This window comes from Oryctolagus cuniculus, chromosome 20, assembly GCF_964237555.1.
Source record: "Oryctolagus cuniculus chromosome 20, mOryCun1.1, whole genome shotgun sequence".
Classification (NCBI taxonomy): domain Eukaryota; kingdom Metazoa; phylum Chordata; class Mammalia; order Lagomorpha; family Leporidae; genus Oryctolagus; species Oryctolagus cuniculus.
This window is the reverse complement of record NC_091451.1, coordinates 12,760,123-12,787,340: the sequence shown is the minus strand read 5'-3', so window position 1 is coordinate 12,787,340 and position 27,218 is coordinate 12,760,123. Positions and strand designations below refer to the sequence as shown.

The 27,218-nt window shown below is 36.6% G+C and overlaps 1 protein-coding gene across 21 annotated transcripts in view; it reads right to left on the bottom strand.

Annotated features, from left to right (window-relative positions):
* The window catches only part of GPHN (gephyrin), a 566,685-nt gene that overhangs the window by 258,290 nt on the left and 281,177 nt on the right, over nucleotides 1–27,218 (bottom strand). For 7 of the 21 annotated variants that reach the window (XM_070065103.1, XM_070065105.1, XM_070065109.1 and 4 more), the window contains one exon: nucleotides 21,388–21,426. The exons of the other annotated variants lie outside the window; for them this stretch is intronic. In XM_070065103.1, coding sequence (XP_069921204.1) covers nucleotides 21,388–21,426 — 39 coding nt within the window. The remainder of the gene's footprint in view (nucleotides 1–21,387; nucleotides 21,427–27,218) is intronic. 21 annotated transcript variants of the gene reach the window in all.

Genomic DNA, 27,218 nt, shown 5'->3' with positions numbered 1-27,218 from the left:
CAGAGAGAGGGAGACACAGACAGGTCTTCTATCAGCTGGTTTACTTCCCAAATGGCCATAATAGCCAGGACTGAGCAAGGCAAGAGTAAGAAGCTTCTTCTGTGTCTCTATCTGGGTAGCAGGGCCCCAAGTACTTGTGTCATCTTCTGCTGCTTGTCCAGGCCATTAGCAGGGAGCTGGATCAGAAGTGGAACAGCCAGGACACGAACTGGTGCCCATATAGGATGCCAGTGTTACAGGCAGTGGCTTTGCCAGTTATGTCACATTGTTTGCCGGCAAAAAGTAAGTTTTTAAATTCCTAAATTTGGGAGTGAGTTACTAGAATATAAGTTAAAAGCTTAAAGATGTTGAGATAGCATGATGAAAACCCTATACATTATTTTTCAAAATCAATCCATCTGGTATGATTTTAATACCTCTGAGAAGAAATGTTACTTCTGCATCATAAATTGCTTGTACTGAGATTTACAACTTCTTTTAAGGGACCTTAAAATCTTAAATTCCTAAAAACCAAGCAAGAAGATGTTATTGAGGAAAATATTAAGAGAATTCTGGAGACGGTTAATACTTATTTCATTACCGCTGTAAAAAGTCATATAAGTAATGGTTAACACAATGAGTTCCAGGTTTGCAATGGTCTGGATGTAGTTTCTCTCACCATTCATGTGTTAGAAGGTTGATCCGTAGTTTGGCAATTTTGAGAGGCGATGGAATTTTTTTTATCCTTCATTAAGTATTTTTTTAGGGGCTGGCACTGTGGCATAGTATGTAAAGCCACTGCCTGCAGCGTTGGCATCCCATCTAGGTGCCAGTTCAAGTCCCAGCTGGCTCCACTTGTGATCCAGCTCTCTGCTAATGTGCCTTGAAAAGCAGTGGAAGATGGCCAAAGTCCTTGGGCCTCTACCCCAACATTGGAGACCCGGAACAAGCTCCAGGTTCCTGGCTTCAGATCGACCCAGTTCCAGCTGCTGTGGCCATTTGGTGGTGAACCAGCGGATGGAAGACCTCTGTCTCTTTGTCTCTCTGTCTCTTTGCCTTTCTGTAACTCCAGCTTCCAACTAAATAATAAATCTGTTAATTTTTTTTTTTTTAATTTGAAAGGCAGTTACGGAGAGATAAGGAGAGAGAGGGAGGGAAATTGTCTATCCTCTGGTTCACTCATCAAATGGCTACAATGGCTGGGGCTGGGCCAGACAGAAGCTCCAGGAGCTTCTCTGAGTCTCCACTGCTTTCCCAGCCACACTCGCAGGGATCTGGATCAGAAGTGGAGCAGCTGGGACTCCAACTGGCATTTATATGGGATGCCAGCATTGCAGCTGGTGGCTAACCTGCTGTGCCACAGAGCTAGCACCCTATGGAATCGTGAAGTGGTGGGGGCCAGCTCAAAGTAATTAGGCATTGCCTACAGAAGGGATTAATGCTGGTCTCATGAAGTTAGTTATCCCAAGAGAATGGACAGCTACATAAAAAGCTAGATGGAGCCTGATCGCTCTGGCTTTTCGTCTCCCCAAGTATCCCACTGCATGTCACTGTTTCCTTTCTGCTCCCCTTTCATTGATGATGCAGACAAGGGGGAAGGGTTCTCAGTAGATGCTGAACAGATAGGCCCCAACACTCTGAACTAAATATATTTCTTTATAAAGTAACCAGCCTCAGTTATTTTGTTATGGCATGGGGAAAAACTATGAATATAGGAGTCCAAATAAAGATGATGTACTCCAAAGTATAGTAGCACACTTCATTCAGAAAGGAGTGAAAAGAAGACAGAGAGCTGACACAAAGTATTTTACTTAAAATAGGATATTTCAAAGAGTTAACATTTATCCAATTAAACAACAAAAAATTATTTTGTTTCTTCTATGTATTTAGTAGTACTCTAGGAACCAAAGCTGCAGTAGCAAATAAGATAAACTCCAAGAATGTATAAACACACACAGTACATTAAAACTCAATTACCAAATTACTTAAAAAGAATTGCCTAAAGAGATACAGCTGATTATGTTTTTTAGCTACTCTAAAACACACCATTGGATTTAACCAAACAACTGAAGAGTGATCTATAAGAATGCCTCACTGTGGTCCTCTTTAGGAGGACTGATGGGAAAAAATTTCCTTCTAAGTGGCAATTAAATAGGGATGGGCACACTTCTATGCTAACTTTAAACCATGATGTTTGTAAATCAAGCTCCCCCTGAGAACAGAGACAATCTGAGGATATCTTTCAGTAGGCTTACTAAACACAGCTTAGTTTCATTGTATTCTTCCAGGCCTTACTTTTCATATTTACATTTTTTTTTTTTGACAGGCAGAGTGGACAGTGAGAGAGAGAGAGAGAGAATAAGGTCTTCCTTTGCCGTTGGTTCACCCTCCAATGGCCGCCGTGGCCGGCGCGCTGCGGCCGGCGCACCGCACTGATCCGAGGGCAGGAGCCAGGTGCTTATTTTGGTTTCCCATGGGGTGCAGGGCCCAAGGACTTGGGCCATCCTCCACTGCACTCCCGGGCCACAGCAGAGAGCTGGCCTGGAAGAGGGGCGACCAGGACAGAATCTGGCACCCCAACCGGGACCAGAACCGGGTGTACTGGCAGAGGAAGCCTAGTGAGCCGCGGCACCAGCTCCATATTTACATTTTAAAAAGTTCTGTTGTGTTTATGCATGGGCAAGCCATATTAAATATGTTTCAGGGTATAAATAAATATATGGATGGATAGGTGGACACAAGTATGTATTCTTTACATAATTCTGGCTGACAATTATTTCTGAAGATCTTCTGGAAAATTTGGCCTATAGATACAAACCCTGTGTATTTTAGAACATAAAAGAAAATATATATTGTAATGATGCCACTGAAAGAACTGGTGCTGATATGGTGATTGAGTTGATTGGAAGGTGTAAGACTTTCTACCGGCTTAGAAACAAACAGACCTTTTCAATAGGGCAGTCTTTAATAATGTACACATACAATCTTTCTTTTAACTGTATAAAATGTAAACATTTCCATAAAATACTGGAACCCCTATATCTCCTTTTCGTGTTGTCTTGCTATGAAACTGTTTGGAATAGAAGGAGATCACCATCTATGAACTTAGACAATGCCATTACATAGCTAATGACCATAGAACACAGTTTGGATTTGTTGTAGCACCTAACACAGTTCTCAACACATAGTATGTGCTCAATAAACATTTTGTGACTAAAGGAATGAATGAATAAATGAACCAATCTAGAATTGAAAGCTGGCTCTACTACCTGGTTGCTCTGTGAATTAGAATAAAACATTTAACCTCTCTGAGCTTTAGTATACTTAAAAATTAAATACATAATAAAAATGTTTATATTTTATAAAAGCGGTAGGAGAAATATATAAGTAAAGCACCCAGAACAGAGCAGGTATTCAATACATATTAGTATTTCCTATGCTTTCCCTTTCCAATTTCACTTACAACCTTGCAGATTTGATCATTTTAGTTAGAAATCACAAAAATCTAGAAAACAAGACACCGCAAAAACAAAGAATAAAAACAGAGAGAATAGAGAGCAAGAATTCAAATGTAAGAGCATTTACAAGTGCAACGCAGGAGAAAATGGCATCTAAATTTGGCAGCAAGCAGCCAAATTTTATGATGACTGGAAGTTGGAAAAGAAGGCAAGAGATAAGTACAAACAGATATAAGTCCAAAATGGAGAGGCACAGCTGGAAGGGCAAATTGCAAGAGGATAAAATGTAATTTAGAATAAACCAAGAGAAAGATACCCACCTAAATTATGAGAAAATTCAAACAGAAAATGGTTTTAAGAAGGCAGTTTTAGCATTCTGGCCTTAGAATCAGCCCTTAAGACATTTGGATCTGGCTTAAAAACCCATGAGAGCATTTCAGGCATGGAAAGCAAAGACACTGTGGAAAAAAATGACCCAGATGCAAGATCTCTGTGAGCTAGATTCCAGTGGAAAGAAGAGACTATCAAAGAAGGATGTACCTTTCTCTAAGGGAGGCGAGAACTTCCACTTTGCTTATGGCCCTGTCTAAATACTGACAGAGTTTGTGGACTCAATAGGCTTCCAAAGCCTTGGCAACTCACGATAAGAGCCTCAGGTGATCACTGACATCATAAATAAAGAGTGTCAATTGTTAAATCAACAACAGGAGTCACTGTGCACTTGCTCCACACGTAAGACCTCTGACCTTAATGAGTTGTAATGTGAGAATTAATGGTAAAACCTGTCTTCAAACAGTACTTTATACTTTGTATGTTGGTGTGGGTGCAAACTTGAAATCTTTACTTAGTATAGAGTTGGTCTTCTGTATATAAAGATAATTAAAAACGAATCTTAATGAAGAATGAGGTAGGAGAGGGAGTAGCAGGTGGAACAAGAGAGGGGGTAGGAGGCCAGGTATGGGGGGGAAAACCTCTATATTCCACAAAGCTGTACTTATGGGATTTATATTTATTAAATAAAAGATTTCTAAAAAAAGGGAGTTTTGGTAATTTTAATCACATATAATATAAAGGTTATTTGCATGTCAATGAGTAGATAATAAGTATTCATTACCAATAGACTATTCATTATCAACAACAAAAGGGTGCCATTAAAAGTTTGAAAATATTTTTAACTAAAATAAAGTTCATTTTCCTACTTCCTTATAAATTATTAATTTGTCATCAAGTTATTTTTTTCTCTGATAGTAGAGATCTAAATTCCTACTTTATATATCAATTTTTCTGATCTAACAGGGTCAAAAATAATGAGATTTAGTTAAATTTAGCAATTCTCTTTAAATATATTTAACTTCTAATATTTTCAACTATGAAAGTTTCAACTGCCTATGAAAAAAATCTCATAATTGTGGTATTTTTCTTTTATCCTTGACACTTTGAAGATAACATTAAAGTCAAAAAGATTCTTCAAAGATTGCCAAGTTGCAAAAACGGTGTCATAATAATTCTACAGCTAGCAATCTTGTTGATAGAATTCAGGTCCATTTTTAAACTTCAATGAAAACTAACAAAAAGTTATTGCTAGCAAACACTGACATATAAATTTGTATAAAATATAAATACCCAAATCTCAATGTGTAGAAATTCCTTACACATGGTGAATCTTTGTGAAAAATCACTTACTATGAGTACACTACTTTTACTTATTTTTAAAGACATAGCTTTATTAATGGAGGAGAATTTGTGTTAATATCCACATACTTGTTACCTGAGCAGACAGATTTAATGAAATTTTCTTCTTAATAATTTCTACAGTGCCTCTGCTTATTTAAGATTATGTAACCAGCAAAAACTATCTTTGAAATACCAACTAATGGCTACTGATAACTTTTTAAGCTATCGAGGTAAGAAATGGTTATAGTGGTTCTCAAACTTAAATATGAGAATTTCTCATTGGAACAGAGTATACATCTAACAAGGAAACAAATTTTGTAAAAACGGGTATAGTTAGCAACATTTTTGTGATTCCTGCCTATTAAAGAACAACATATTCATTTTATTCTGCATTTAAAAAATGGGCTATGGGGCGGGCACCGTGGCTTAACCGGTAAAGCCACTGCCAGCAGTGTCAGCATCCCATATGGGCATGGACTCTGGTTTGAGTCCTGGCTGCTCCAGTTCCGATCCAGCTCTCTGCTATGGCCTGGGGAAGCAGTGGAAGATGGCCCAAGTCCTTGGGCCCCTGCACCCATGTGGAAGACCCAGAAGAAGCTACAGGCTCTTGGCTTCAGATAGGCCCAGCTGTTGCAGCCATTTGGAGAGTAAACCAGAGGATGGAAGACCTCTGTCTCTCCCTGCCTCAGCCTCTCTGTAACTCTGCCTTTCAAATAAATAAATAAATCTTTTTTTTTTTAAATGGGCTATAATAAACTAAGAACTTGGGGGTTGCTTCTGTAAGCTTTCCATGCAACAGAGACAGTATCCTTAAAATACTTTTCTCTTGGGAGTACACTTGAAGGCTAAAACTTATATACATGGGAAACTCTCAGGGATGTTCAAGGAGCACCAGTTACAGTCATAAATCTACTCCCTTCTCTCCTCATTCAAGAAACAGAGTGAAATGGAAGCAAGAGCCAAATCATCATAAGAGCAGTCTTGATTCTATTCTAATTAATCAAATACATTCACTTGTAGATTGTTATTTTTTATATTAGTTGCAAACACTTGTCAACAATCACAGCATTTCTTTTTTTTTTTTTATTAAAAAAAAATTTTTTTTTGACAGGCAGAGTGGACAGTTAGAGAGACGGAGAGAAAAGTCTTCTTTTTGCCATTGGTTCACCCTCCAATGGCCGCCGCGGCCAGCGCACTGTGGCCGGCGCACCGCGCTGATCCGATGGCAGGAGCCAGGTACTTATCCTGGTCTCCCATGGGGTGCAGGGCCCAAGCACTTGAGCCATCCTCCACTGCACTCCCTGGCCACAGCAGAGAGCTGGCCTGGAAGAGGGGCAACTGGGACAGAATCCAGCGCCCCGACCGGGACTAGAACCTGGTGTGCCGGTGCCACAAGGCGGAGGATTAGCCTAGTGAGCCACAGCGCCGGCCAATCACAGCATTTCTATACCATAACAATGTGACTAAGTGGTTAAACATTACTTCCTCCGAGAAAAAACAGATGCAACCATGGAGTCTAAGTACTTGCAACAGAGATACTAATTATATTTGGGACACAGAATATACTGTATATCTTTTCTTTGGAGTTTTAATTTGCTTAAATATTTACATCTCCTGGAAGAAAAAAATATGTGAAAAAGAAGATACTCCATTTTGTTTTCTAGTTCAAGTTCTGCAACACATAAGATGTGGTCAAAGGATACAGTATAATTGTAGGGTGAATGCAAGCAAAAATAAAAATTTCAATATTTTAGTATGTTTCATCTTCTGTTCCATTAAATTAACATGTATTCTGCAGTCAGCTCAGAAAGTGAGTTGAGCTGGTTGTTATTGCAGTTCATCTCGATTCCTACAGTTAACATATTACTGTGTCAGGAAAAGTGTTTAAAGGTAATTATTTATTGTTGTAATTATAGCATGGCCTGTAAAGCAAACCAAACAACTTATCTAGCTCAACGAAGGATGTATTTCAATGTAGAAATAAAAATTGGTTTGGGGGTTTACTGAGAAACATTATGTTGTGTATAATATACACCATAGTTGTTGAAAAGATTTCTCAGTATTTTTCTCCAAATAAGATATTTAACCCTATTTGCTAACATTTAGATATCAATCCTTGCCCAATAACCAACTTGAGAACACAGAAGTAAATAGTCCTTGGCATTAAAATCTTTCCCTTTATACATTTATATTTCACATTGTTTCCCTCCTTCACCTAAACATTAATTTGATAATCAAATTATCATCTCAAAATATCAGGAACTCAGATGAGTAAATCACTTTTATTAATAATAAATTTTCATAGAGATACTATCTTCAAATTCTACTTATACTCATATAAATAGTTTATCTGATTCCCTCAAAATCAAGAGAATATTGGTATTTCTATAAATTATTAGCCTTTTATGCTTATAGTATACATTTATTCATTTTTGGTATTACTTGAAAACCAAAAGGTTATTCCAAAGTAGAGTGTGGGCTACATATCTTCCAATCCGCATAGAAAAAAATGTTATTCATTGTTGTTCCCCAAAAGTTGATACCCAGAGTTTGGTGTTACAGTGAGGTTGTTAAGCTGCTGCTGTTGAAGCCTGTATTCCAAATCAGACTGCCAGTGTGAGTCTTGGCTGCTCTGCCTCGGAAGGCAGCAAAGCACAGCCCAAGGACTTGAGCCCTGCTACCTACGTGGGAAAACAAACGCTGGCTCCTGGCTTCAGCGTGGTCCACACTTTGCTGTTGTGGCCATTAGAGAGTGAACCAGTAGACAGAAGATCTCTTGCTCTCTGTTGTTTTGGCTTCCAAAACAAAACAGAAAAAAAAAACCACAAAAAATAAAAAAGAAAACTCACAAAAAAACCACTCCCTCCCATCAAAAGCTGATACATAGACATGCAGAGAAAAAGAGGAATATGTTCTGGAGATTTAATATACAATATGATAACTATAATTCAAGGCATTGCATTGTATACATGAAATTTGGCAAGAAAGTAGATATTGGGCTCACTATGCACCCACAAAAAAGAACTATATAAGGTGATATAAATGTTAATTAACTTGACTTTGATAACTACTTCATAATGCATACACATATCAAAACATTGCGTAGTATACCATAAATGCATACATGTTTTATTTTTCAATTAAAATAAAAGCTGGGAAATAAAGAAATATGAGGGTGAAAGATAATCAAATTTGAAGCTGTTCTGAAAGGTTGCTGTGTTGATGAATTGGTAAATAAATAACCTAGCTTCTTTACTATAGCCATTATGGGGTTTTATTCTGTTTCTTGGTAGTGTTAAGTTATACACAGAAACATAAAAGCTGCCCTAAAAAATCTATATGGTAGATTTCCACTATATTAATTATCACACAGTTTACTCCATTTACTTAAAGCAGTGCAAATTTATAATATTCATATAACAAAATGACTTTAAGGCTGTGTTTAAGAATCTTAATTGAGAATAAAAGAAAGTCCTAGTCTAGGCTGTAAGTGCTATTTGCAAATGGCTCAGTGCCAGACGATTTAATAAAGCCTAAAACTTTGCTCTTTTGCCCTGAGTTATAATAATTTGCATTGAAAGCATCTGGATTGGAAACATGTAATTATCACACCTAAATTTCCCTTTCTACAAAACTGTATTCTCACCAAAATAGGCACTGTGATGAAGTGAGAAGAACAGGAAATAGATAAGGTAAAGGTAGTGGAGTAGGCAGAAAAACTGCTTGAGAAGGGATAAAAAGCAAAAATACACCCTTTCTCTTTTAATAATTTTTACAAGGTGTTGCATTTTGTCATGTCATACTATCATTAGTAGTTTTAAAATTGGGACCCAATTGGAAAATAGAAAAATGAATACAGCACTTTCCAAAAGCAAAGAAAAATTCAGTAGTTCTATTCTTTGAGAAAAGGTTAAGTGAATAGAAGTTCCAATAGTGAGGTGAGAGAAAAATGTATATGCAAATATATATACTTGGAGGCTATGACATATTGTACCTTGAATAAAATACTCTGCCCTCCACAGTTTTTCTCATCTAAACATTGATTTTAGTGTCACTAATTTTTCATTTTGTGATCAGGCATTTTACTCCTCATTTGTAATCTAGTAACCTAATCATCCTCTTTTTTCACTTATTATATGAATATCAGCTTTTGTTCTTATGCTGTTGAAATTAATCTCTCTCTCAATTTTCTATTTGTAAAAAAAGACAGCAATGCTTTTTGCTATTCTTCTTTTAAGTCTAACATAGTAGCACTACAAAGCATTTTTTCTTAACTAAAAGAATGTCATAAAATTTGTAATGCTAGTATAACTTCATATATCACATAAACTTATATATCAAGAAAAAAATTCTATTTCTCTTTTTCATTCCTTTGGGGAGGTAAAAATACAATACTATTATTTAGCCATATAATTCAATAATAGAAGAACTATATGTATCAGAAGTTTTTATTTATGGTGGCTTTCTTTAAAAACATCTAATTTATTACTTCACTTTTGTAAGTGAAAAAATAAAGATAACAATATGTTCTTTATGGAACTCAGCCTATAGACTCCAATTCTAAACTCAATCCATTAATCTAACACACACTTTAATCTTTATAAGGCACTACACTGTATTCGGAATAGGAAGGAATTTATACTCTGATTAAATTAGATAGAACAAATAAAATTTTTAGAAGACATCCTTAGAATGCAAAATACTAGCAACAATCTCAAAAACTTAATGATTTATCAAGAAGTAGTAGTTTTGGAGACATCAATTACAAGGACTATAGCGCTGGATATTACCATAAAACATTTCTACACATAGACCAGGAAAAGAATGCAAGGAGTTTGAAAATATCTTGTGAAGAAAAAGAACTAACAGCATCTCCCAAATTTAAGTTTTAAGTCCACTGGAAATCAGCAATGCAATTATGTACCTAAGTAAAATGAAAACATACAAGCAAGTGTGCCTGACTACTTGGGGGTGATCTGTTCAAATTGGTAAGTCACATAAGTTTATGCCAATTTTTAAATTCTTATAGTAACACCACACTAAAAATTATAGCTGTAAAAACCAAAGCAGCCAAAGGTTTGTTTCTTGTCAGAATGAGAGTAAGACTCAAGTAAGACTCAAGATTATTAAATAGGGGAACAGTCAACCCAGGTCACTTCTCTGCTGCTCACTAAAAAGAGAGGTCTTTGGGGTGGGCCTCATGGCCAGGGAGTTAATCCACAGCTTGGGATGCCCTCATTCCATAGCAAAGTACCAGTTGAGTCCTGGATATTTGGCTTCTGAATCAGCCTCCTGTTAATGCATTCAGGGTTACAGCAGAGGATGGCTCAAGTATCTGGGCCTCTGTGACCCATCTGGGACCTCCAAATGAAGTTCCAAACTCCTGGCTTTGGCCTGGCCCCATTCTGGTTGTCTATGGAGTCAAACAGCAGGTGGAAGATCTCTTTCTCCCTGTCTCTCATCCTATTATGTAGAGTAAAATAAAACTTTTTTTTTTAAAGAGGGAGGTCTTATTATTTTCAAATTAAAAAATTTTTTTTAATTTTATTTAAGATATTCAAATTTCACATATTTCATGTACAGATTTAGGAACACAGTGATACTTTCCACTCTCCTCTCCTCTCCTGCACAAGCTCCCATCCTTCTTCCTCTTCCCTCTCCTATTCCCCCTCTTAATTTTTACAGAGATCCATTTTCAGTTTACTTTATATTCGTAAGATTAACCCTACACTAAGCAAAGAGTTCAACAAATAGTATGAAGAAAAAAATATTGTTCCTTAACAGTAGAGGGAGGTCTTATAATGATTACTGTAAATCAACTATTATTATACTAAAAAAACAACTATGTAGAAGTCTCTATGAATATAATAGATAAAAAATTAGTTATAACTTTGAAGAAATATAAAAGAACAAATTAATTATTAATGAAAGTAGACCTAAGCCGGATGAAAGTAATATTTATTTTATTGGGATATAAACATCTTAAGTCGAAACTTAAAAAATGTTTTTTTTTATGATGAACATATTTTAACATGCTTAAAATTTCTCTGTAATTCCACCTTACTATGAATTTTACAAAAAATAATGAATTTATGGCCTTTTGGTTTACATATGTTCAAACAATTTTTAATGATTTGGCTAATTATGGTATAAATGGAATTAAAGGATGTCTAAAATATACTGTCCTTGAATTCTTAAAAGAATTCCTACTTAACAAAAGGTGTGTATTTTAAAAACATCTATTGTTATATCAGGTTTTGTATATTATTTTAATACTTATACATATATCTTCAGGTATGATTTGGTCTATAGTTTCCTTGTTATTTTTATTTAATTTTAGTAATAGGCTTTATTACCTTTATATATATTGAAATTTATTTTTAAATCCTCTGTAAATATGCAGTTTAAATAACAGAGGAATAAGACATGGGTTACTTTTTTTTTTTTTTTTTTACAGTGGTGCTATTGCCTTTTTTTGACTACGGGGAATTTTCCAAATTACTGCTTTATTTTCTTTAGGGGTACATGTACAAACAAAATTAAAACAGTAATCTCTCTATTTAGAGATAAAAACTGGGAATTCATTTAATTCCACTTCAGACAATTTCCTTATTACTCAAACAGACGCAATATAACCACTTTCCTTTTCTTTTTTCACTGCTTGCTTTTAACACACACACACACACACACACACACACAGAGTTCATAAATATCCCACTCTTGCCCTCATTTTCCCCTCCTGAGCTGAAAATCACTTTAATCATGGTTAAAAGTACAAAGATTAGAATCTTGAAACAAAGAAAAAGGACATACATTTTAAACAAAAAGTAAGCAAATACATAGCCAGTGCCATTGACCTTTATTCTATACACACTGTTACCCAGCTTGTATCAGATTCTGGACAAAAAGATTTTCATTAATTTTTTCATTCTACATTAATGATAGCATTTTTTCACAAGTTCTAACAGTAAACACAATATAGAAGTTATTTTGAATTTAACTTTAATTACCAACACTGAGGTCTGTTAATTTTCTTTAATGTATATATTTTGTATTTCAGTAACATAAAAGGTTTTGAAGACTGGCTAAAGAAACTGATCTCTACAACCTCCATAGCCAGTTAGTCTAGCAGCGCTATTGACTCCATTCTGAGAGTCATATGCCCTGACTTTGCTCACTGGACCTGCCCTCACTTAGGTACTCAGTGTCTCACATTTGAAGTTTTCTAATGACTTCCTGATTGGATTGATTCCCAATCAACATATTCTTCATTCTGCTTCCAAAGTGGTCTTTCTAAAATGCACGTTTTGTTATATTCTTCCTTTAACATCTTCAAAATCTATATCTATATCTATATATATAATTTCTTACCTGACAAAATCCAAATGCCTTTATATGACACAAACACCTTTCCTTATTTAACCCTACCTAGATTTTCTCATTTGTCCCTAACTACCTCTTTTGCTGCTTTTCCCTCAAAATTTACTCTGCAGCCATTCTGATATTGTGCTTTCACAGAATGGATTAATAAACATTGGTATCTTTATACAATGGACTACTATGTAGTAATAGGAATGAATAATCAAGTACATAAAATGATATGCATAAATTTCACAAAACATATGGAACGGAAATATTGCATATGATTCCATTTATATGAGGTTTCGTGGAAAACAAAAGTAATCTATCCTGCTAAAAGTCAGAATAGTAGTTACTCTTAATGACTGGGCTGCAATGGTAGGGGGCACAGGGTATTTTCTGGGATATTAGATAATATTCTGGTTTCTTGATGTGGTTGCGAGCTACATGGTTATGTTCTGTTTTTGAAAATCAATCAAAGCACAACTATATTATTTGTTGTGGGGAGCAGGGCCCGTCTCCTGTAACATGGCAGGGCCCGTCGCCTGGGAGACAAATAAGTACTAAGACTGTGGACAAATAAATACTGAGGACAAATACTGAGATTACCGAGACTAGACTAAACTGCTGGAACTGCTAAGACTAACTCTATGCATCTGATCTCCCACCACATGGTGCTGAGAGGGAGTAAACAACTTCCACCCAGCTGCCTCACCAATTCGACTAACAAGCTGCAGGAACTGATCCTGCCCCTGATTGGAGGAGAGCAGCGTGCTCAGCACGTGGGGAGAGAACGCCAGCAGAGCTGGGATTGGTGGAAGAGGACTATAAAGGAGGAGAGAGACAACATGCAAGAGGAACATCTGAGGAACCCTTGAGAGAGCCGGCCGGCGGTGTGCCGCCCCTCCGTGGAGGTGGGGGGGCGGCAGCTAATCCGGGGAGGACCGGGGAAAGAAACAACAGCAAATCCGTTGCTGCTCCTTCGCGAGCCTGCAGAGTGAGCAACATTTGTGCATTTTTTTGCAATTTAAATAAAAGGAAAATAATAACAACAAAAAATTTCCCCAGTGTCACTTCTTCCTTGAAAGTTTCTCTAAACTAAGTTCCTTGAGTAGACTTCATATTTGTTCCCACTATATCACATTTGTACCACTACTTTTATCAATTGTCTTATTATATTTCATTTATCCAAATTTTTCTGTTTCCAAATAATAAAGTACCTTTCCTGCTAAGATAATAATTTTCTATTCATGTATCCCAAATCCATAGCACAATGCCAGGAAGTTAGTGGGTACTCAATAATATTCTGTAAACATGAGAGTTTCTCAGTCTTTGCATTATTAACATACCAGGTCAGATACTTCTTTGTTGGAGAGGTTGTCCTGTGCATTGTAAAGAGTTAAGCATCCATTTCTGGCCTCTACTCTGCACGCTGTCAATAGGACACCTCCAACTGTCACAATCAATGTCATCAGGCATTGCCCAATGTCACTAGCTGAGAACCATTCATACATATATATGGTTCTACAGAAAAACACAAACTAAGTGTTCATTTCCACTGTTAAGCTGAATAGCGTGCATGTTAGGAGTGATTTAAAAATAGGCTTTCTTGAACACCAGAGGGAAAATTGAACTGTGCATGCCATAAAAAGGTTTTGAAAAAGCTTTAAACGTCTTGATAATCACATACAGAGCACATTAATTGCATGCTAGAATAATATTTCCTTTGGCATTCCTATGCAGAAAGGTGAGCTTTCCAAGCAAAATAATTGTGTGAATAAGATTATGTATTTGGTATTTTAAAAAATGACTTTAATAGTAGTGAAGTATCTTTAAAGTTCTGACTATATTTTCCAAGGTTTGTATCTATGAATAGTTACTTCCAAATTATTGAGGTTCAATAAATTTCTATATGTAATACATTTAAGTGAATATTCCATAAGAAAAGGATAGTTAGAAAACAATCATGCATTAGCTATAGGGGAAAACATCCTCACAAAGGTCTAAACTAGCATTATTAGAAAAAACTACATTTGTTTTATAAACCTCATGCTTTTGATTTGGTGTATGTTTCTGAGATTGACCTTTGTGTGTGTGATAAAGTAATTAGGAACAATTATGTTAATGGCAATTAAGAAAAGAGAAAATGAATTGGTTTATATTTAAAATGTATTGGCCGGCGCCACGGCTCATTAGGCTAATCCTCCGCCTTGCGGCGCCAGCACACCGGGTTCTAGTCCCGGTCGGGGCGCTGGATTCTGTCCCGGTTGCCCCTCTTTCAGGACAGCTCTCTGCTGTGGCCAGGGAGTGCAGTGGAGGATGGCCCAAGTGCTTGGGCCCTGCACCCCATGGGAGACCAGGAGAAGTACCTGGCTCCTGTCTTCAGATCAGCGCGGTGCGCTGGCCGCAGTGCGCTGGCCGCGGCGGCCACTGGAGGGTGAACCAACGGCAAAAGGAAGACCTTTCTCTCTGTCTCTCTCTCTCACTGTCCATTTTGCCTGTCAAAAATAAATAAATAAATAAAATTTATCAAAATGATATGGCTAAAAGATAAAGCTGAACTTCCCCAAATGATTTCCTCGCAAGGAATTCCTTAAACTCTTCTATGTTATTAGAATCAGACTTTAACAACAAGTACTCAACCAAAAAAAAAAAAAAAAAAAAAAAGTAAACCAACACAAGAGAAACACAAGAAAAGTGTTTAATCTGATTACTATTCTATAGGCCAATAAAAATATTTTGCACCTAACAAATTTCCAAGGTGAACATGCAACTCAAAAACTAATAGTGTGAATATATAAATGTATACATATATTCTAAGAGGATAGTTTGATACAATTTTGAGCATTATTCCAGTATAAGGAAATAGTTCAAAAGTGATTCTCAGAGGTGTGTATGACATTTATATTAAGAGAACGTTTCTGACAGAAAATATCTAGTGTTCTAAGTATTTAGTGACTGACAAATCCGATGTTTTTGTAGAATACTTGTTCAATGGAGAAAAGGTTACACTATATAAGAGAATGGTTTAGAGCAAAGGTTCTGGAATCATCACTGCATAGATAAATTACAGTGCTATAACCTTCTGCTGGGTCTATGATCTTGGTCAATTTATTTAATCCTTTAATATTTGTAAACCTAATTTTCTTATTTATAAAATGGTACCCATTTTGTAGGTTTGTTGGTGGATTAAATATGATACTGTATAAAGTGCTATCATAGTGGCTATGGTAGCAATCAGTATGATATTTTGAAGAAAGCCAAGATAAAAATTTGTATGAAATGTTCCCAGTTGTACAAGTTAATCAATTCATATTAGGTAACAATTGTGAGTTTGGGTTATTGGTGGTATTTATTTATTTTACTGTATTTTCCAAATTATTTTTTGGCAAAAACCCTATATTACTTCTATATTTGGAAAAAAAAGCAACTTAAAAAACCTACTGTGAAAATGATGAGCAAAAACCTTCATTTCTTCTCCTCTTAGATGACTACATACTTTTCAGTTAAAATTATATCTTTAAGGGGCTGGTGCTATGGCATAGTAGGTAAAGCCTCCGCCTATGGCAGAGGCATCCCAATATGGGTGCCAGTTAATATTCCGGCTGCTCCTCTTGTGGCCCAGCTCTCTGCTAATGTATGAAAGCATGGAAAGATGGCCCAACTGCTTGGGCCCCTGCACCCACATAGGAGACCTGGAAGAAGCTCCTGGCTGCTAGCTCCTAGCTTTGGATCGGCCCAGTTACAGCCCTTGTGGCCATTTGAGAGTGAACCAGCAGATGGAAAACGATTCTCTCTCTCCCTCCTGGTCTGTAACTTTGCTTCTCAAATAAATAAAATAAAATCTTTTAAAAAAATCACATGTTTAAGACTTATCTCACAATGAAAAGATCATTACTTTATGCTTATGGAATAACTATAAATAAAGAAAATGCTTTGCTCCCAATTTTCTAACTCTGACTACGAAGTATGGAAATTTGAAGACGGCTATTCTTACTGAGTGAAAAGGGAAATTTAGTGCTGATGGCCTTCAGTTGTAGAATATGCAAACTCTGCCTTTTATTACTCTCACAAAATCTAGTTAATTTTGATCAGAAGGCATTGGAAAGAAAATAACAGGGATTTTTATTTTAGGATCTGAGGTAAAGATGTCTATAAGGGAATTATTATCTCTAATTGCAAAGTGAACACAGACATGCACTACTGTCCTAAGTCTATGAACAAATCAAGAAAATTTGATTCCTGAACATCTAAGGAATTAAATCTAAGCAGTTTGTATGCTGTTGGTATGAACAGAAAATACTCACTGTCTTCCTAAGTACTAAACATTACAAAGAATCTAAAAAGCATTCTAAGATACACACAGAAGGTTTGGTATTGGCTTGTACTCATTGCAAAAATGCACAAAAACTTAATGAGTGAGCTTTTCAGATATTGGTAAATCTTAAAGTTATTCATTACTGTTACAAAAATAAGGTAAATCTGGGTGCAATTTCTATTTTAGTGCTTGTCTTGACACAAGAAGATCTTCCCATAGCTATGCTATTAAAATAAATAACTTCAGCAGAACATCAGAGAAAACAAAAACAAAAACAAAAACAGGTTATTCAAACTTCTCCTAAGTTCAGCTTTAAAGGAATCAGACAGAAGCACTGAGTGATAAGAAGAAAAACTAACTGAACTCAAATTGGAAGGCACACTTCAATATAGGGAGAACAAATAAATTCCCAGTTTAGATGATTCATTAATTAAGTCTACAATACAAACTAACGAATATGAGTGAACCTTCTAACATCAGGAATTCAAGTGAGTTTTCATTGATAGTGACTATAATTAAATTCCAGAACATTTTTAATACCAGTATAAGTTATACCTCAGAGGAAAACGTCCCTCACTGTGCTTGTAATTACATCCAAGAACACTGGTTATCTATTTATCTCTAGCTATTCTCTAACTCTTCCACTGTAACACTTACAAGTCTGGCTTAATGTAATGCTGTTTATTAATAGTGACCAATGAAATCACTAATCTTTCACTGAATGTTCTTGGCTTTAAAAATAAAGAAAATCTTGTTTTAAATTATTTTAAGTGTCCTTCAGCTATGATGAGGTTTCAATATACATTTTATTTTTGAATCAATGATGCTTAGAAGAGTTGAAAGTGCTTTCTCATATGCAACGAAAATATTTTCCCCAAAGAAGCAGAAGAATAAAATTTTATATCTTTAGAAATATATTTTTATGTTAAAGTTCTCTTTCTCTGCTGGAACATAAGCTCCTTGACAGCTAGGTCTCATATTTTTGTGCCACACACTTTGAGCAGACTACATAGTACAGAAATACACTTTCTTACTAGATTCTGAGAGAATTATTATATACAATAAATTAACTTTTTTCCTATGTTTACAGAATGCTAATTAGTTTATGTACCAAACTCAGAAAATTTAAGATACTCACTTGAATAACTTTCTATACTGATAGTTTAGATGAAAAACCTCAGTTGAGAAAGGTAGAATATGTAAAAGTCACCTTAAAATTATTAAAGAAGTAAAAAGATCACCTAAAATCTTCTTTCCCGCACTCATTATTAAGTACTCAGGTTTTAAACATGTTAAAAACAGGGACATTTTTTCTCCTAATTTTTGTAATTTCTCTAAGGTCTATGACACTATGGTATAGAGTTCAACTTAACTTACATTATGTTTAACACAAACACATGCTGACACCTGCATGTGCACACTATCTAAACCATTTCCCCAAAATCACTGAATCAGAATCTCTAGTGGTAAGATCTAAGAATCTTCTAATAGTGTCTACAGGCTATAGACGTCTGGCTATCGAGGATGAAAGACCACTTAACTGAAATTCCTATATGCATTATTAGTTCCTCTAAATATGACCTGGTTCCTTCACTGCAATCATCTTCATTTGAATACTGCCTTTCAAATGCCTGTCTCTGTTTTTTTTTTTTTTAAATCTGTATTATTCCATTTCAAAGACATGCCATAATTCTGTCCTAAAATTGGTCTTTTAAAAAAACTTCACCTTCTTCAGCTTCATTTCTTTTGTCCCTCAACCATCTATGATCTTTGTTATTTTAAACCTCATTCTTCCTTCTACTCTTAAAATATAGGGTCTCCTAACCTTATAACTTGGCTTTCCACAGCCTTTCTCAAAGTTTATCGTTTCTTCTGCTCCTAATAGAATATCTTGGACTTAACCATCTTGCATTAATTATGTAGTTTCCCTGATCTCTTTATTATTAATATAAATTTTTCTTAAATTGACAAAAGTATTAACGACTACTTAATTCACTTCTGGCTATACAACTAAAAGAACTGAAAAAAAATAAAACTTGAACAATGTTTACAGCAATAGTAACAATGTGGAAACAAACCAAGCATTCACAACAGATGAAGTAATAAACAAATGGTGGTATACACATATAATGGGTTACTGGTTTTAAAAAGAATGAAACTGTGATACATGTTACAAGAAGGATGAACCTTGAAAACATTGTTAGGTGAAATAAGACACAGAGGGCTAAAAATTGTGTGATTCTATTTATATGAAGGGTCTTTAAAAAGTTCATGGAAAAGGCATACTATAGAGAAATAATGCATAAATTTAAAAAAAAAGTTTGACCAAAACAAACTTATGTTCTAATTTCATTTCCCCATGAACTTTCTGAAGTACCTGTGTCTAAGTCATCTAGAATAGGCAAATTCCCAGAGACAGTACATCAGAATTTAACAGGGGTTGGAGCAGAGTATATGTGGAAAATTGTATGGAATGAGTACAGATTTTCCATTTAAAATGATGAAAAAGTCCTAGAAACAGTGATGAGGGTTATACAAAATATATTAATGCCACTGAATTGTACACTTAACATAGCTAAAATGATAATTTTTTAATAAATATTTCACAATCTTACAAAAAGCTACTAAAGGATTTTCCTGACTTTCCCAGAACAGTTTTGTTTCTACAAACTGAAAAATTTTATTGCTATTACCAAAAGAAAACTTAAAAACATCCTCCCATACTTTTTCCCCATATTCTCTAAATTTTTCATTCTGTTTTTAAATTTTTCCTTTTCCTCCTTTTTTTTTTTTTTTTGTAAAAACAAGATAGCATTTAATATGGGTATTCAGCATTTTCTACATTTCAAACACAATGATGTGGATTCATACACATGTGGATCGCTTCAATCTGTACTACACATACACACCTTACTTTACATTTCTTCCTTAGGTTCTTGCAAATTCTATCAAAAATTTTCCCTCCTTCTTGTGTTTGTTCTTTCACTTAAATATAAAAAAGACTACATGCCTTAAGATGCAGGTAATTTTTCATTACAAGCTATTTTTAGATACCAAGTACTTTGCAAATAATGGGAAATACCTATCTCAAAAATTTACACTATTTGAGAAAAGGTAGTTTAAAAGGAGTGAAAGATAAATACATCAAAAGGATCTTTAAGGAAGTGATATTACATAAACTATGGGGAGGCTGAGAAATGATATTCTCTTAAAGAAAAAATAGAGCAGGGCTGAAAGCTACTTTAATCTGAACTATGAAGAGCTGTATGATAATTACATGTATTATTTTTAGACATGACACTTTAAAAGTTTTAAAAAATTTTTTGTTCTTTCTAAAAATGATTAAATAGGAGTAATCTGCTCTCATGAAACTGAAAAAACAGGGAAAATAAATTAAGAAATAAATTTAGTATATGGAAAACTAAAAGATCTCATAAAGAATAAATGTACATAATACATGATGCGAAAAGACAGCAAGCCAATATGATGAATGATTTAGAAAAAAATCCCTAAATAAAGAGAAGAATGTGAACTTGTATAAAAAAGCAGAAAGGATGGGTGGTAGTAAGTTTAACAAGTCAGTTTAGGAGTAAACTGGACTGGGCTTTTTAATAGCAAAGCCTTTCCTATTTCTAAAGTAAGTTTGGACAATATGCAGGCAGAATTTTCCTTGGAAGTAAAATCTGATCACAGTTACAAGACAACAGAAGAACAACGCCAGTGATTTATTAGATGAAGAGAACTATAAAGGAGGCAATATGGGCCAGTCAGCAGGTGGCAAGTACATAGAAGATGAATGCGTCTCACACAGATTAATGGGGCAGCCATGGGCAGCAAATAGGTAGAAGAGGCAATAGTCAAACAAACTCAGTCAGCAATCCCAACTTGGTGGCACAAGGCAAGTGGAAATGGATAGCAGAAGTGCTAAACAATCTGCACCTACTTACAACATTACAGGCATAGATTGGGCAGGGCAAAATGAGGCAGGCAGAGAGCAGTGCATTCAGTAGGCCACAAAGTAGGGAAATGGTACGAGAGCAGAGACAATGCTGGGAGTCTAAAACGCTGAAACGGCAGATGGGTATGGCAGTATCAGGTCATTTGCTGATGGACGGAGAACCAGTGAGTGAATAATGCAAACTGTTCAGCAGATGAGTTAAGTGAGGCAAAAAGTAGAGCCAAAATCCAAAGGCATTCTAGCAGGAAGACAGAACAATAGAGAAGCAATGACAGATCATCAGAAGCAGCTGGGTAGGGTAGCAACAAGCTATCAGCAGGGGAACAAAACACCATTCAGGAAAAGATGGAGATTGAGAATGAAGCAGTCCCCTGAATTAGGTGTCTTCCATCTAGGAATTAGTGATCAATAAATTGCATGAGAATCCACAAGAGAACAGCACACAAATGGAAATAGCAGATGGGTCTGAACTCTATAGCCCAGGGATACAAAATGACCCTAGAACATAGATACATAACAATCCACAAGGAAATTAAACAAATGGGAATGGGTCCAAGCATTTTTCATGATGATAAAAGAAATCAAAACACTAAAAATTATTAATCTGGAAATGATTGGCTGGGATTGAAGTCTTCGCTTACCCCTTTCTGGAGCCCACAAAATGGGAATGTTGGGAATTTCTGCAGCAGAAAAACAGAAGAGAAAAGGGATTTCTGACTCCCAGTTTGAGGAAAGCAGGTCAAACTTAGGGCTATATGACCTGGTTCAAGGAAAAAAGAACCAGCCTGAACCTTCTCCCTTCCTCAGAATCAAACAATTTCTGAGATTTGGGAAAGGTTTAGGAAGCCCTCACCCCATCATTTCCCACAACCTCCCCTTTCACACTTACCTCCAGTGCAAACAGATTCCAGCAAGGAGGTACTTGGGAAAATTCACTCCCATGTCTACATCATGGCAAAATTTGAAGGTGGCCAACTAACAGTACTTTCTGTGAAGGTCAGGTTTCTGATTCACTGGGGTCCCTTCCACTGTTTGTGAGTGAGCAGAGGGGACAGATTGCTAGAAATTGCCTACCTCTTTGAAAGTGGATGAAAAAAGAATCAGGGGGCAGTAATACCAATAAATACATGGTAATACCAGCAAATACCTTGGTGATCTCATAATTATCATGGATTTTAATTCCACTTATATATTGATAATATGAAAAGATATTTCTAGCCTAGATGTTTTCTCTGAACCGCCAGATGTGATTCAACATCTCCACTTGGATATACAAAGGCCATTTGTATATCCTTTAAAGTTCCCATGACCAAAATAAAACTCCCGATCATCTCCCTCAAACCTACCTCTTCCCATATTTGATTCCATTTCAGTAAATGGTAACTCCATCCTTCCCATTTCCCAAGTCAACTTTTGTGTCTCTTACTTGACTTTTCTCTTATTCCATCTGTTACCTCCACCTTCAAAATACAATGGTAATCTACTTCTTCTGGTCTAAGTCACTCTCATTTTATACTTGGGTTATTTCAATAGCCTCTGACCTGGTTTTCCTGTTACAATATAAGCAATATCATGACATCCCTCTGCTCAATTACACTAATAGTGACATAGAGGTTTTACAGGGCCCATGGCTTCCCCTCCGACTCCTTTAATCACTGCTCAAATTTTATCTTGTCAGGGAGGTCTTCCTCAATGGATGGCTCTATATAAATTACAACTCTTTCCTGCCTGGACGACCTATCCTCTGTCGCTGGTTTATTTTCATTCATAGCACTTACCATATCCAATACTACACATTTTACTTGTTTTCTTATGTTTGTATCCTTTAACTAAAATGTAAATCCCATAAAGGTAGGAATTTTTGAGACTGTTGATTGTTGTAATCCCAACATGTTGAACAACACCTGTCCTATATTTGGTAGGCTTTTATTGAATATTTGAGTCTATGCAGCATTAACTTTTTGTGGGGCTTTTCCTTTCTCTATCTCAAAATTTCAAAGCATTCTTCTAAATGCTTACCTACGATGAGCATTTTTATCAACGGAGCAGATGCAAATACACTTCAGGATAGGAATCTTCTAAAAATAGCTTAATCCATGGGCCAAATCCTCCCCACTGCCTGTTTTTCTGTATGTTCTGCAATCTAAAAATTATTTTTAAATTTTTAAATGATTCAAAAAAATCAAAATAACAATATTTCATGAAATTCAAAATTACATGAAATACAATTTTGATGTCCATAATAAATTGTTACTGGAGCATAGCCAGGCTCATTCATTTACATGATATATAAATGCTTTTGAGCTACAGGGCTGGCAGAGTTGGGTAGTTGTGACACAGACCATGCAGCCCATAAAGCCTAAAATATTTACAGTCTGTTCATTTAAAGAATAGATTTCCTAACTACTTTCTTAAGGCCTTTTATTTCATGAGGCAAAGTTTGAGCAAGGGTAGTTTAGAGTCTATTATCATTATGTCTGTTACTGCAGCCCATGATGCATCTTCGAAAGACACTGGAAATAGGATTAGCTTTCATTATCATATTACATTATTATTATAAAAAAAGTGATGATGATATTCATCTACTCCACAAAGCAGCCCACCTTAAGGGACATGCTAAAGAAATGTTAAGTCCTAAAAATTGCCAAAAGGGAGGGAATCAAAGAGGAAACAGAGCTCACAAACTGACCTAGTAACAAAGTATTACATAACAAACCAAATTTCTATACACCCCATTTAACAGTAGTGGAAACTGACATGATGTGAATCTCTTTTGAATATTATCAATGGAGTTATTACTAAAGTAACTTTATTATAGTAGGGTTGCCTATATAGTGTCATACTGAATCACAGTACTCTCTTAAATTTGCGTAATATTAAAATATAAGCCATTCTCTCATTGATTCAAATATATTTATTTTGTAGCAAAGAGTTCAAAAATTTAAACTTTATTTATTTGAGAGGTACAGACAAACACATATAGAGAGCTCCCACCTGCTGGTTCATTCCTCAAATGCTCACAATGGCTGGTGGCAGAAGCCCGGAGGTGGGACTTCAATTCAGGTGTCCCACATGAGGGACAGGAACCACAGTTCTTGAGCCGACACCACTGCTTCCCAGGGTCTGCATTGGCAGGAAGCTGGAATCAGGAGCTGGAGCAAGCTATTGAACCTATGCTCTGATATGGGATTTAGCTGTTCTAATTGTCTTAACCACTAGGCCAAATTTTTTCCACAGTAGGAAGGTATTTTTAAAATTTACAAAACTGGGGCCAGTGCTGTGGTGTAGTAGGTTAACCCTCTGCCTGCAGTGCAGACATTCCATATGGGTGTCAGTTGCAGTCCTGGCTGCTCCTCTTCCTATCCAGTTCTCTGCTATGGCCTCAGAAAGCATTAGAAGATGACCCAAGAGCTTGGGCCTCTATATCTGTTTGGGAGACCCGGAAGAAGCTCCCAGCTCCTGGCCCAGCTCTGGCCATTGCAGCCATTTGGAGAGTGAACCGGTGGATGGAAGACTTTTCTCTCTGTGTCTCCCTTTCAGTCTATAACTCACTTCTCAATAAATAATAGAATATTTTAAAAATTTTGCAAAACTGTATTCAAAATCACTTTCTAATCAAACCTGACCTATATTTACCCTCCATAAAGTCTCACATCAAGGACTATTACATGCAAGGATATTATATTATTGGTTGCAAGTAAATTTATGGAAAGGTGTGAAGAAACTGAGGGGAGACACTTAAATTATCCCAATAACATTCATCACAAAAATGTTATTTTCATTTTTTGAAGAGAATAATTTATTACCTTTAATATCAATTAATCTTTCCAGCATAATCAACTGTTTCCTTTGCATTTTTGCCCTTGATCTTTGTGCAGTCTCTATCTCTCTTCATGAAACTGACAACAGTTCATCCTCAAACTCCATATTTTCAAAAGGTTTACTGCTTGTTTTGCTCAGCAGCTTTTGGAAGAACATGGATTATTTCTGAAAATTCTCAGCTGTGTGTCAGTAATGATTATCTGAAATGGTCATTCCTTTCATTCTTTAAGAGCAATCAGTCTCTTTCTAGGTTCCAATATAAAGAAATAATATTAATAAAATTACTATAGTCATCATTCCAAATCATTTATTTGGGTCTACTTTCTGACTCTGTATCAGTATCTCCTTATGGCAGAAAATAACAATATCCTGCCTTCATTAATACAGTTATATTATTCCAAAAAGTTCATGGGGCTGGCTGGCGCTGTGGCGTGGCAGGTAAAACTGCTGCCTGCGGGGCCGGCATCCCACACGGGCGCCAGTTCAAGTCCTGGCTGCTCAACTTCCGATCCAGCTCTCTGCTATGGCCTGGGATAGCAGTAGAAGATGGCCCAAGTCCTTGGGCCCCTGCATCTTCATGGGAGACCCCCAGGATGCTCCTAGCTCCTGGCTTCGAATTGGCCCAGCTCTGGCCGTTGTGGCCAATTGGGGAGTGCACCAGTGGGTGGAAGGCCTTTCTCTCTCTGCCTCTCCTCTGTGTAACTCTTTCAAATAAATAAATAAATCTTTAAAAAAGTTCATAATACTTGATATAAACCCATTTGTTGTCATCTTATTACATCTTTGTGAAAATCAACAGTTTTTATTCTATAAATGATTATCTAATATACAGAGAGATAAATTCACATTCATAATTTCAGATAATGATGGAGAGAGGAATATTCTGAAGTCGTCATTCCTGAGAATATATGTCCAGATACATCTGCTTTAGAATTTATATCTGCAAGACATACAGTGATATTTTGCAGTTAATGTCTTAGCATGTAAGACATTGGCAAAAAAAATCACATTACGGTATGCTAGCCTCTGTTAATTTGTCAGAGAAGGCTTGTAAGAGTGAGCTGGAAAGGTGATTTCAAGATTTTATCAATCTGATAAATTCAAGGTAAAAGAAGCACTTAGAATATTCTTTCTCCATTTCTTCTCCAGAACTACATTCTTATAGATTAGATTAGATAGTTGGTTGCTTTTTTTCCCCCCATTTCTAAAGATTTATTTATTTGAAAGACCAAGTGACAGAGAAAGGGAGAGAAAGATCTTTCATCTGCTGGGCTGGACCAGGTGAAGCCAGGGGCTTGGAACTCTAATTGTCTTTCCTACCATGGGCAGCAGGGTCTCAAACATGACAGCCACCTACTGCTAACTACCCACGTATGTTAGCAGGAAGCTGGAATGGAAGAAGAACTGCTAGGACTTGAACCTGCATTTTTTTTTTTTTTGACAGGCAGAGTGGACAGTGAGAGACAGAGACAGAGAGAAAGGTCTTCCTTTGCCGTTGGTTCACCCCACAATGGCTGGCGCGGCCGGCGCGCTGTGGCTGGCGCACCACACTGATCTGAAGCCAGGAGCCAGGTGCTTCTCCTGGTCTCCCATCAGGTGCAGGCCCAAGGACCTGGGCCATCCTCCACTGCACTCCCAGGCCACAGCAGAGAGCTGGCCTGGAAGAGGAGCAACCAGGACAAAATCCGACGCCCCAACCGGGACTAGAAGCCGGGGTGCCGACGCCGCAGGCGGAGGATTAGCCTAGTGAGCCGTGGTGCCGGCTTGAACGTGTAATCTAATATGGATGCCAGTGTCAAAAGTGGCCGCTTAAGCTGCTGTCACTAGAAAAAAAATCCTTTCAATATTTCTTCTACTGTTATCTACTTATTCTTAAAGCTAAAGTTCTTTTTATTTATATTATAAATAACAGTAAATATTTATGCAGCAAGTAAACATTGTTTTTAATGCCTTACTTACACTGACTGACATAATGTAACTACCCTAAGAGATAAGAATTGTCTTTGGCTGGCGCCGCAGCTCAATAGGCTAATCCTCCACCTAGCGGCGCCGGCACACCAGTTCTAGTCCTGGTTGGGGCATCGGATTTTGTCCTGGTTGCTCCTCTTCCAGTCTGGCTCTCTGCTGTGGCCCGGGAGTGCAGTGGAGGATGGCCCAGGTCCTTGGGCCTGCACCTGATGGGAGACCCGGAGAAGTACCTGGCTTCTGGCTTCGGATCAGCGCGGTGCGCCAGCTGCAGTGCGCCAGCCGTGGCGGTCACTGGAGGGTGAACCAACGGCAAAAAGGAAGACCTTTCTCTCTGTCTCTCTCTCTCTCACTATCCACTCCGTCTGTCAAAAAAAAAAAAAAAAAAAAAAAAAAAGAATTATCTTTAATTTGCACACAACAAAACCAAGGTACAGAAAATTAAGTTGTAAAAAGGTAAGAAGTGGATCTGAGATTCAACCCAAATAATCTGTGCTTTTAACTGCTGCGTTGTGCTACTTTATAAATGGTTATATGGGCAACAACATTTTGTAGTTAGAATTCCAATGAGAAAGAGAACCTAGCATAATTTGTATCTATACTTACTTGTATGTTTACTCAAGATTGATCTTGCTTCACTATAAAGGCCCCATAAAAAGCTGAGAACATAGTCTGGTACAGAGAA